The sequence below is a fragment of the Equus asinus genome, chromosome 18 (genome assembly GCF_041296235.1).
Source record: "Equus asinus isolate D_3611 breed Donkey chromosome 18, EquAss-T2T_v2, whole genome shotgun sequence".
Taxonomy (NCBI): Eukaryota; Metazoa; Chordata; class Mammalia; order Perissodactyla; family Equidae; genus Equus; species Equus asinus.
Genome location: NC_091807.1, coordinates 16,458,892 through 16,472,292, shown reverse-complemented (window position 1 = coordinate 16,472,292; position 13,401 = coordinate 16,458,892). Strand labels below are relative to the sequence as shown.

The window sequence follows — 13,401 nt, the reverse complement described above, 5'->3', positions numbered from 1 at the left end:
CAAAGTACCTGGCACTACACTTGGCACCGAGTAGGTTCTCCATAAATGGGAATTATTCTATTGCTATAAAGACTTAAGGAACTTTCCTCAGATTTTAATGTAGTGTGGTTATCAGTGGATGCTTACTGGATGCTTGGGCATTCATTGGCTTTATTGATGACTGTTACATGATCAAAGATGGTCCTTTGGGAAATATGACAAAGTGATGAATAGAAAGATAAAAAAGATAGACAGATGGACTTGAAATAACTCTATCCCCATTATATATTTGTAAGTGACTTTTATTTTAACGTGTAAAATACTGTGTTAAACTAGGCATTTGCAACTATTAAGAATTAAGTCATTTGCTGTTATAATTGAAGTTATTTAATTTTGACTTCATTGCGGATAAGGCTCAATCATCTTAATTTCGGTTGTTCATTGGTAATTTCTCGGAGTGAAGATATTGCAGGTCAATAGCACATTTAGAAGTCCCTGCTCACTTTCAAATTATAATATACTATCCAATTTAATCTGTCCTACAATACAAATGTTATCCTTTACCAATACATTACCAATGGCCAAGATAATACATAACAATTATTCAAGTTCATTATAAATAGAAATTACTCAAGTTCATATGTTAGATTATAAGCATCATAATAGGTTTTATTGCCTTAACTCTGTGTGAATTCAGTGACCCCCTGAGCAGGAGAATGTTCCTGAGCCTCGTTCCGTGACTACTATAGCTGCTGTGATTGACTGAAGAAACCCTGGACCAAGGTGTTGACCGCAGTCTCCACAGTGGAATGTGATCTAAAGCAATGGTTTTAAACCTGGCCATATATTAGCACAAACTTGGAGCTTTCACTTAAAAATATTTTTTTTAAAACTCCCCTGGCCTATCCCAGACTCCTTAAATCAGAGATAGGGACAGGTGAGCATGTATCAGCTTTATTCAGAAGCACTCCCGATAATTCTAATGTGAAACCAAAGTTGAGAACCACAGTCCAGAACTAGAGATCAAGAGATGATTTAAAAGAAGTGATGGAGAGAAATTAGCACTAATTAAGGCTTTCTCTAGGGTCTGGTTAGAGAAATGAAAATTAAAAGAATATTTTTAAAGAAGAACCCTTCAGAGAAATTCAAGAATATTTTAGGAGGGAAACGCGGAGTTCTGAAATATCTACTACAAAGATCCCTAGAAAGGAACTGCTGTGGATGGAGAGTTTCTTATACTTCTTTATTCTAATCTGCAGGAGAAATCTAGAGCCCTCTAAGTGGAAAGCAATCCTGGGCCTGCAAATGACATCGAATCTGACTTCTCCTCAAGTAGTAACCCGGTTGATAGATCAAATTGTCATTAATCCACATTACAATAAACGGAGAAAGGAGAGTGACATCGCCATGATGCACCTTGAATTTAAAGTGAATTACACAGGTAAAAGAAATCACTTTTAGTCGTCTTACATGCCTAAGTTAAATCAAATTTAGATTTGAAGTGTTATCAATACCAATACATTAATAGTTCATAAGTTTGGATAATTTGTTATAGAAATCATTATAATTTAAATGGCATCAGGGAATGCAGAGAAACATATGGAATTACCCTCTCAAGGTGTTTAAATCCGACTATCTGGAAAGTTGACTGGTAGAGTAAAACTCTCAGAGCCCTCTATGATGGTAGATTCAAAGAAGCAGCCCAGAGAAAACAGGTCATGCTATAATGCATGCTTTCTCTATTTCTCATGTGAAAGAAAAGCAATCTATCTGCCACAAAGACCAGAGGAGGACAAACTGAGAGAAGAGGCTATGTTCTAAGAGTTAAGTGAGTAAAAATTGTTATCCATAGAATATTTTCAAGGAGATTAAATAATATTGATAAAGTGGCAGATGGAAGACTTACTCTAAATACTTAAATAACATACAAGAAATCACCTGAGAGGGTGAACTTTACTCTTAAGGGCTCTGCTCAACTCCAACCTTTACTCTGAAGACTTTTCCAACCCCCAGTTAGGAGAAAGTGCTGCCATCTTGGTGCTCTTATACAATTTGGTCTCCACATGTATCATGGCACCTATCAAAGGCAGACTATGACTGTGGTTAGTTACACAGCCCTGTCCTTGAGGGTAAGCACCATATCTTATTCGTTTCTGTATCTGCCCTCGGTCTTACATGCAGTGAGTACCCATATAACTGTGAGGTGGCTTGTAAATTGTTGGAGAAGGCTTTAAAAGTCAGTGACCAATGCTAATATTCCCATGAGTGCTCTGTAAAACAATCATCTAAATGCTTTTTTAATGTGGAGATAATTGGGGAAAATCAAAAAAACCTCAGAACAGTTGCCCAGCTTTCTCTTAATTGACCCTGAAAAACAGCTTTCCCAAGATTTTCACAGAATTGGCATTACTTTCTAATAAGCACCGTGACTATTTAAAAATCAAATATAAATGATGAACTCCAGAACTAAAGACATTGTTAACATTATAAAAAAGTAATAAGGAAACAATGTAGAGGATCCTGAAAGGCCACCAGTGGTACCTAATCCACTGTCAAAGAAGTGGTCCTCTACAATGCTTCTTTTGGGAACCAGCCCGGTGGCATAGTGGTTAGGTTTGTGCTTCGGATCCTGGGTAAGGACCTACACACCACACATCAAGCCATGCTGTGGCAGCATCCCACATATAAAACAGAGGAAGATTGGTGCAGATGTTAGCTCAGGGCCAATCTTCCTCACCAAGAAAGGAAGGAAGGAAGGAAGGAAAAGAAAGAAAGGAAGGAAGGAAAGAAGGAGGAAGGAATGAAGGAGGAGGAAGGAAGGAAGGAGGAACAGAGGGAGGGAGGGAGGAAGAAAGAAGAAAGAAAGAAAGAAAGAAAGAAAGAAAGAAAGAAAGAAAGAAAGAAAGAAAGAAAGAAAGAAAGAAAGAAAAGACTTCTTTCCCCTAAGATTGACATCTAAAAACTTTTCAGGCTGGATAAAACAAAGCTACAAGTTTTTTTTAGATGAAATATTGAAAATGATTTACTTTTAAACCTTATTGGAAATGCATGTGTGTTTGTTCTTGTTTTTGTTTCGTTTTTTCAGATTATATACAACCTATTTGTTTACCAGAAGAAAATCAAGTTTTTCCTCCAGGAAGCATTTGTTCTATTGCTGGCTGGGGAACTGTTGAATATCAAGGTAAATTATTAGACTCAGAAGAAAAGAAAATGCCTATAGTAAAAAGTATGTTACTGCACAATCTTGTGAATACATTCAACATTTTTTGAACTCTTATAACAATTTTTGCAATGTCTCCTAAAAGCACTGTCAGTCTTATATTCATATGTTGTATATTTCTATAGCTTAGAATCTTTTTCTAAAGTTTTAAAAAATGTTCCCAGATCATGTAGAGCATATTAAAAGATGTTAATCTTTTACTGAAGGGGAATTCAAACGTCCCCCAAACTCAGTATTTAATTTTAGTATTATAAAAACTCTGATAAGAGAAAAGATACATCTATTAAAATGAATACAATCAAAAGTTACAAAAATTTATTTTTGTAAAGCACATAAAGTCTCATCAGAAGCCAAAGTGAGCCAGCCCTGATGGCCCTGTGGTTAAATTTGGTGCTCCCACTTCAGCGACCTGGGTTCCCTTCTGTATCACAGAACCACATCACCCATCAGTCAGTAGCCATGCTGTGGTGGCACACATAGAAGAACTACAACAACTTGCAACTAGAATCTACAGCCATGCACTGGGGTTTTGGTGAGAAAAAAAAAAAAGAGGAATTTGGCAACAGATGTTAGCTCAGAGCAAATCTTTCTCTGCAAGAAAAAGAAGAAAAAGCCAAATTATTACCTGTTACCTTTCCCAAATCTGTAAAACTATATTTATCACATAAAAGTCTCACACTCACGTTCCCTAAAATGAGAAGGAAATCCCTTTGAACTTCAACCTGCTGATTCTGCCTACTGACAAGAAGACTCAGACACCACACGGATCCTACATCAAAGACTATAAATTTATATGCCATTGACTCACTAACGTTGTTTAATAACATGTTTTCCAAACACAGAAAAGACACATACTAAAACTAACCAAACATGATTAAAAGAGAAAAAAGGATTCCAGTATTTCTTACCCTCTAAATGTAACTGCAAGTCTCATTGACTTTGGAATTTCTAATAGGAGTGACTCCATCTAGAACAGAGTTTGGACCATTCATTAATAACTAAGCAACAAGGAAAGGCACTGTAGTCTGCCGGGTGACCTGGCTTCTGTAGTTGCAGTGGATCATAGGCACAATATTTAAAAATCCTAATTCCATATAGGATGAAAAGGCACAAAATTTTGCGGAGAGGTGCAGGTCTCAGAAGCAGCGCATTCACAGCTGAAAACACTTACTTTATATAAAAGAAAGCATAAAGTTGTAAGTCAAATCCTTGCCTGATGATTCAAAGATTCTCCATTGCAATTACATTACGTTGCTGAGAATGCCCCATGTCTGCTGTGCGTAAAATGTATCGAAGTCAAAGAACTGTATATTCTTTTGTTTTCTCTACTTGAAAAATGTCATGATTTATTACATTTGAAATTGAAAGAGTAAAAATGATTTCTGGATAGATATTTTCTCTCTCAGACTTCAAACTAAAGGACATTTATGACCACAATGTAGACTCTTCAAAAACAAATTATCTGCTAACAAAATTTAAGACTCTTTATTCCATCGGAAGTGGGTATTTTTTTTTAAGAGTTGAGTAAACTTGACTCACATTTACTTATTGTTACTAAAGATATGCATTTAATTGACTTAAGAAAGGTCTCTAAGAGTGATATGGAGCCAAGAAAAAAACTGTTATCTTAGATCAGTTTCATTTAGGAATAAACAGCCAGATCACATTTAAATATTTCCTGAGTGATGGCAATTTTAATGAATTTTATGAACTTTGCCTTATGGTTTCCAGCTACTTAATTTCATAAGATTCCAGTTTCCCCCCTTCTGAGTACATTATATTAATTAGTTAGCTGGGAAAACCATGAACATATTGTTCACTAGGAAAGAATGAAGTAATGTTAGTTTGTTAAATTAAGGCAATTAGTAAACTTAAAATAACTGACATTTTTATGTATCTTTGTGTGTGTGTATATATATATTCTCCATTATTCTCATGGCAAATCATGTTGACACAAAAATATTAAATGTAAGAACACTGCTCAAATGTTCTTTTTCCAAAGAGTTTTATCATACACCCAACCAGTTTTTTTAATTCCTTGATAAACAGCAAAATTGGCTTTGACTTTTAATAGGAAACTAGAGTCTACCAGCCCATCCTCAGTCTCGTAGGATGGATGACTGTGAGATGCTGAATTTTTTTCCTCTATCTTAACCTCTCCAATTCACTTTCTTAACTTAAAGTCCATTGCCAAACTTTAAATGTCATCCACTGGTGTTTTTCTGGAGTCACTGGCACCAGCTGGAAATAGTAATTTGTGCAAATCTCCTTCCAACTCCGTGTTCTCTGTCATGCTGGTACCTTGAAACCGGCCATGGCTGGAGTGTTTACACCAGGCGAATCAGTAGACAATATGCATCGGCGCCTTTTGTTTCTTGAAAACCAGTTATTAAACATTTACTGACACACCAATGAGTTGCACATATGTTGCTTTGCACCTACATTGTACACACACACACACACACACACACACTCAGGTTTGTTTCCTTCCTGTCTCTTTAGTATGCGGATTAAACTTAGCTAGAAATGAGCTCACATACACTTTTGCAATAACCCTGGCTGTCATATGCACTAACTTATCTTCATCTGCCTCTCTTGAGGAACCAAATAGAATTGCTAATTATTAGAAAGTGCTTATCATGTATCTTTTCTGGGACGCTAGACACCTGCTCGTTTCACATCCCTCTTGAGACTAGTATTTCAGTAAACAGAGATTCACGCTTCCAGTCGATGAGTCATTTTGTAAAAAGCATGGAAGTACACTTAACTACAGAATGCCTCCTTTCTCTTCCCCTACACGTGGATGACAAGCCGATTGCCCTTAGACCGGGGCCGGGTTTGTGTGAGCTTGTCTGCTGCTCCAGGTGCACCTGCTCACCCACACAGCATCACAAAGGAGCCGAATGCTATTAGAAAGGAGCACCTCTTCAGGTGCCAAATGAAAAGCACTTCTGGATTTCTGAGCAATTGCTCATTTCCATGAATGAAACTCTTTGTGTTCATGGGCTTTTTTTCCCCCCCATGAGCAATACTGTAACTGTTCAAAATTACCGAAAATGCCTAAAGACTGTCAAGTCCAATCCACCATTCCTGCTAGCCTTTGGGAACTAAAGTGCTTTACTGTTATCCATTTGGCAAAATCCACAGATGGGCTTTATTATGTGCTTTAAAGTACAAGGTTTAGCATTTCATTCCATTATATATACACACAGTACTTGATAATGAGAGTGAACTGTTGAAGTAAATAAGACTGATGGGGGCTCATTCAAGGATGTATGTTGATCGCTTCTGACTGGCTGGCTGCATTATCCATTTTGAACAGGTTCCACTGCAGACATATTGCAAGAAGCTGACGTTCCTCTTCTATCAAATGAGAAATGCCAACAACAGATGCCAGAATATAACATCACAGAAAATATGGTATGTGCAGGCTATGAAAAAGGAGGAGTAGATTCCTGTCAGGTAAGTATATAAGACTGCTCACCCTACATTTCCAGAAAGTGTTGCTATATAATGATTTCCTAGCTTAAATAATGATTCAGGAGTAAAGAAATCGTCAGGGTCTTAACTTCATTTCTTCCTTTACAAAACTGTGACTTTTCACTTTTATTTGTGGCCTATTTGCATAGTACTCCTGGGTGGACCTGAGGATTAGAAACAAAACTAATTTTTATCACCAAGGGTTATAAATCAGATGTCTTTAGCGACTAGGCATAAAATGTTATATGAGACAGCCAAAATTCATAAAATATGCACGAATGGGCCTGGGGGTGAGCTGGAGAGTGTACATCTTAGCTAAAAAGCATTTGTTTTCAAATTCCAGTTCCTTAAAACTCTATACAAGCAAAACAACAAACAAAAACGGGTCTGAGTACCAACTTGGCCTATAAACCTCTAATTTTCAACTCTGATTTAGAGTATGGTCTAGCTGGCCAGTGACCCGAAATAATTTCTGGATGAAAACCAACCTTCTTAACCTCGTTAGAGCCAGTTTACAGCCAACCACCTGAAGGAAGGTAAATAAAGAACTTACTCAACAGCCTGGCATAACCCTGGATCTGGAACTCCTAGACTAGAATTTTCATTATTTTCTACATTTCATTTTAGAGATGTAATAACATGAACTCACTGAATGTTAGTACTTCAATATATTTGAAGTATCAATAGCTTTTGACTTGCACGTGAAAGAAAACCTCAGAGAAAATTCTTACCTCCGAACTACCCTCATGGAACACAAAGACATCTTACCACCTAGAAATAATGTAACCACTATTAGCTCCATGAGATCCACATATACTCAGCAAATAAAAAATAAACTCTGCCTGATTTTCAAATTATAATGAATTTTTAGGTGCATCACGGAGTAGTCATGAAAAGAGTGGGTTCTGGGCTCAGACTACTGTAAGTTGCCCCTTGCTTTAAAACTTATTCATCAGATTTGGGGCAAGTCACTTAGATTTTATTGAGAGGTTTAAATGAGATAGCACATATAAGGGACTAAGTAAGCACTCAAAAATATTAACAAGTTTTATTGCAAGACTTTGTCAATAAATTTTCTGTATCTGAAAATTAACAAAATATTAATGCATTAACATCTACTGGATTATATTAAATCTGATAGCAGTTTTGAGCAAATGATCAATTTACAAATGTAGAAGTAGCGATTTATACCATGGGAAAATGGCTTCACTTTGTTAAAGTGGAAACAACTTGTTATATATATTAACACATATATATCATAATCATTTGACTTGATACAAGATGTTTTTAACAGACATTTAAGAAGATGAATCTGTATATATATATATATATATATCCTCTGGTTAAGTCAATGTCTCAAGTCATGTTAAACTCTCAGCTTAGTTTTACATTTATTCTGCTTTAATGCATACTTGCAAATTCAAGACAAATAGGATAGCTTTCTCCTTGTTTAAAATTTATCTCCGGATCTTATACTTTCCTTTTAAAATGAAAAGTGTGCTAAAGGTAAGATATATTGCCACTTAGAGGGAGATTTATACAATTATTGTTCAAGAGGAAAATCAGTTGTACAACTTCAATTACAATTAATGGGGGCTACATGGCAGATGCCTCATGCACTAGATAGAAAATATAACTGCTGATGCTGTTAATGCTAGGGTTACATTAAGCCGGTAACTCCTGCCAGATCTCTGAAATCTTATATTTGGCTCTGATTTCTAGAGAGTCTAAGTATGTTATTCATTGTCAAGTAAGAAAGCTCCCACACAAAGCAATGCCTTTTGTAATGTAATGTTATCATGACTGAGTAATTAATAGTCTAGAGAGTCGCGTGATTTTCTTTGTTCAACTTTAATAGTATGTTATATAAAAGGATTAGCTGATTAAATAAGAATCATTATTTAAAATTATGATCATGTTACTATTGATACATCACTTGAATAAGTTCTTTGAAGTATTATTTTTTCCCCTATAGTGGCAAGGAATTTGCCTTATTAGTCAGTCATACGTTCTCGGATATCTTCTGGTTTACCAAAGCCTTGTATTTGCAAGGCCGCTGTTTGGATTTTAAAGCACCTCAGGGCCCGTAGAATGTCCTCTCTCTATAAGCCTAAGTGAATAACGCAAACAGCAAACTAATGTTGCTAACCATTCAGAGCCTTATTCTACAGCAGTGATTTTCAAAGCATGGCCTCCGATCCAGCAGATCAGCGTCACCTGAGAGCTAGATAGCTATGGATTCTCAGGCCCCACCACACATGTGCTGAGTCAGGCATTTGAAACATGGGGCCCAGCGATGTGTGTTCGAGCATGCTCTCCGATGATTCTGATGCTTGCTAAAGTTTAGGAACTACTTCTCCAAACAAAAGTGGTCATCAACCTTTACCTTATACTTAGATACTCGTCAAAGAAGATCGTGATTTTTGTTTGTCTATACAAATATAACATCGAAGTGGAAACATAAATTTTAGATTAATACTTTATGTTCTCGACGCTCATCTTTTAAGTACTTACACATCTCTGAGATAGCGCAAGAAGGAAATATCATTGGACAAATCAGAAAATTAAGACAAGGAGAAGTTACAGAACTGAACTGAAATGTAGTTAGATGATGGGAAGTGAAAGAATCAGACATAGATCTCGCAACCAGACAGCCCACTCAGCTGTTGGGCATCAAGCCTGCTGTGGATTCTTTGAGTAACTGCACCTGAGTCAGTATGTGCCAGGTAATTCAAAGTCCTTGATCATGTAACCAGTGTCTGTATTCTATTGCCTATTAAAAAATTCAATTAGTTTAGAAAACATGAAGAAAACCAAAATATTTCTTTTAAAAATATCCAAATAGTTGAGATTTATTTTTAATAATTTCTAAGTCGCATATAACTTTGAGCCTATATTTATTCTTACTTTGGATTGTTATTATTCCATAAATGTTGCTGAACCCATATTTATGGACTAAAGGCTTACGATGCCAAAATAAATGTCACAGTTCCTGCCTTCAAACAGTTTGAACACATTTGTTACATCTATAAAAGAGGTAATGTGTGGTTGCCAGTGCAATTTATGCTCCTCTTCACCCAAGACAGAAAAGGTGCTTTTATGGACCACATTTTTCCCCCCTAAATATAAGTACCAAAGATAATAAAAAATCAGGCAAAAAGTCTCTCAGGATGTTTCTAACATTGAGCTGGGGTTGAATTTTTCTATTTTACCAGTGATTTCAAAGTACATAAGACTTTAGATTCTTTCATAAATATATTTTTAAAAGATTAATTTAAAAATTTTGCACAATATGGGAAAAATATTTGTCAATTCTGTCAGTGAATAATGGTGCTATATGTTTGCATTATGTTCATTTGCATTGCACAGGAATAATCATGTACAAATAAAATCTATGTAATTAACTCCACTAGGATCTGCTGTAATTAATATTTACGAAAATTAAAAGCATTTCCTCATCAATTGAAATCTCAAATGAAAACGTGTGCCCATAGCTAGAAATTTTATCATGGATTGCATTTGTCTAATACCAAAAAGTTAATGCTACCCAAGAGAACTAAAATCAACTTAGTGTGTGAGTTTTCAGTTTTTCTAAAATGCATAATGCAGAATAATTGTCTTTTCCACTAAGCCCTTCATGATACTTAGAACATACCTCCTTTAAAAAAATGGTTAGGGGCAGTGCCATGGCTCAGCGGTTAAATTTGCGTGTTCCACTTCTGTGGCCCAGGGTTCCCTGGTTTGGATCCCAGGTGCAGACCTATGCACCACTTGGCATGCCATGCTGTGGCAGGCATCCCACATATAAAGTAGAGGAAGATGGGCATGGATGTTAGCTCAGGGCCAGTCTTCCTCAGTAAAAAGAGGAGGATTGGCGGCAGATGTTAGCTCAGGGCTAATCTTCCTCAAAAAAGAAAAAAAATGATCAGCTTTTAATATATATCGTGGTTGGCAGGCTGTTCACAGTTATACCTTAGAAAATTTCTTAGTACCCATTAAAATGCCAAATTTAAAATGAGAAAACTCTTGTAATAAAAATGCATATAAAATATTACATATAAAGTTGGACCAGCCACTATGGAAAACAGCATTTGTTGTTAAGTGTCATCAAGTTGATTCCAACCTCTAGTGATCCTGTGTACAGCAAAGTGGAACCCTGCCTGGTCTTTTTCGCCACCCTGTCACCTTCCAGCGCTGTATCAGACTGTGCTGTGCTGCTATCCATAGGGTTTTCATGGCCAATTTTTTTCGGATGTGGGTGGCCAGGTCCTTCTTCCTAGTCTGTGAGTCTGGAAGCTCTGCTGAAATCTGTCCACTAGGAGTGACCCTGCTGGTATTTGAAACACCAGTGGCACAGCTTTTGGCATCACAGCAACACACAGCCGCCACAGTATGACAACTGATGGACAGGTGGTGTGGTTCCCTGATCAGGAAAAGAACATGGGCCATGGCAGTTACAGTGCCAAATCTTAACCACTAGATCACCAAAGCTGGCCTGAAAATAGTATAAAGCATCCTCAAAAAATTAAAAATAGACTACCATGTGATCTAGCAATTTCACTTCTTGGAATATGTCCAAAGGTAACAAAAACACTAACTCCAAAAGATATCCGCACCCCATGTTCATTGCAGCATTATTTACAACAGCCAAGACATGGAAACAACCTAAGTGTCATCGATGGATGAATGGATAGAGAGGTTGTGGTATATATATACAATGGAATATTATTCAACCATTAAAAAATGAGAAAGTCCTACTATTTGTGACAACAAGGATGGATCTTTAAGGATTTATGCCAAGTGAAATAAGTCAGAAAGAGTAAGACAAATACTGTATGATCTCACTTAAATGTGGAATCTAACAAAAAACAAATTTTACAGAAAAAGAGATCAGACTTGCAGTTACCAGAGATGGGGGCTGGGGAGAAGGGGAATTGGAGGAAGGTGGTCAAAAGGTACAAACTTCCAGTTATAAGACAAATAAGTACTGGGGATGTAATGTACAGCATCACGCGTGTAGCTAACACAGCTGTATGATATACAGGAAATTTGTTGAGAGAGTAGGTCCTACAAGTTCTCATCACTAGGAGAAATTTTTTCCCCTTATTCTTTCCTTCTTTCTTTTCTTTTTATTGTATTTATAAGAGAAGATGAATGTTAGCTGAACCTACTGTGGTAATCTTTTCACAATATATGTAAATCAAACCAACATGCCGTATACTTTAAACTTATACAGTGATGTATGTCAATTATTTCTCAATAAAACTGGAAAAAAAACTACACATAATTGCTATAGTTTCTCTCTTTCCTTATTGAGCAGCAAAAGGTTCTCATTCTTGACCTAGAAGGATGCTGAGAGTATATACAGATGACTTGCAATTAAATCATATTTTTGATCTTTATTTTTGATTTGCTACAAACAATTTTATGTATTTATATCCATTAACCACACAGCTACAATTTTCTTTTGCAATTTACTCTTTAGGGGGATTCAGGAGGACCGTTAATGTGCCAAGAAAACAACAGATGGTTCCTGGCTGGTGTGACGTCATTTGGATACCAATGTGCACGGCCTAATCGCCCAGGGGTGTATGCCAGGGTCTCCAGGTTCACAGAATGGATACAGAGTTTTCTATATTAGATGGTTTCCTAAACAAAACATGAAAATCAGGCAATTTTTCCATTCCACTCTAAGGAGCATGGAAATTGAGAGTTTTATAAAAAATAGTTACTAAAAGCCTTTATTCTTACCTAAGCCACTGAAATCCTGGGGTGGGGGGAGGGACAGAAAAATCAAACTAATCTTTACAATACAAAGTAAAAGAAGAATACGTTTGGTTTTATTGTGAACAGCTGTTCTTTCACAGATATCATCATTTCCTTTATTCTTTATCATTATTTTCTATCACCTCTTATTTAAAGGAATGTTATTTTAAAGCATATACTATACACTTAAGAAAGTTCAAGCAAAATTAGGAAAAGAAGTGAAATAAACTGTTTTGCACAAAGTATGTTATTATTTGAAATAAACATGTCAATTGTCTAAATTCCAACTTAGATTGCTATTAACAGAATTTCAGTAGTCTTCCTGCTTTTCTATCTAAATGCATTTCCAATTCATCTTGAGCATATTTTTAATATTTTCTCCACTGATAAAAAATATGTACTGTAATTTCTTGGCACAGACGTGGACTAACTTGATTGCACATTCCTCTCAAATAAGTTAATTTAACAGCACATGAGCACAAGTCTAAATATTGCCTTTGTATCAAAATTAAAGGTAAATTAATTGCTATGGTCATTATTCTATTCGATCATTTTTTTCACCTGGATTACTCATACTGTCCATTTATTTCAAGCTAGTGTTTTTTAAGTTTTCAAAAAATAAAATGACATATCAAAGAAATGCAACCATTACAAATGTTTTTTTTCTGATTTATGTGTGTTACAGTGGATGTTTCTAATATGTGAAAAACATATTTAGACGCAGCTGAATTGCCCATTTGAAGGCCAAAAATGTGGAATAAATGAATTTGCTTCACCTCTTTAACCTCTTGGATAATTTCCAAAGTAAATGCAAACTTCAGTTTACCGCACAAAATCTATTGATTTATTCAGGAAAACAAAATTCATACCTACTTAATACAACACACAAACACATATTATGCACGAGTCTATGTGGTTCAAAATAATAGAAGAGAGTAAGGCTTAAGAGAGTTGAA

At 36.0% G+C, this 13,401-nt stretch overlaps 1 protein-coding gene across 2 annotated transcripts in view; it reads left to right on the top strand.

Moving 5' to 3' along the window:
* Positions 1-13,191, top strand: part of TMPRSS15 (transmembrane serine protease 15) — a 117,386-nt gene extending 104,195 nt beyond the window's left edge. Inside the window, exons 23-26 of one of the 2 annotated variants that reach the window (XM_070488730.1) lie at positions 1,239-1,420; positions 3,065-3,160; positions 6,522-6,619; positions 12,165-13,191. In XM_070488730.1, coding sequence (XP_070344831.1) covers positions 1,239-1,420; positions 3,065-3,160; positions 6,522-6,619; positions 12,165-12,320 — 532 coding nt within the window. In that variant the 3' untranslated portion in view covers positions 12,321-13,191. Of the gene's footprint in view, positions 1-1,238; positions 1,421-3,064; positions 3,161-6,521; positions 6,662-12,164 lie in introns of both variants that reach the window. The other variant, XM_070488729.1, reaches the window with a different exon arrangement.
* Positions 13,192-13,401: the final 210 nt, after the last annotated feature.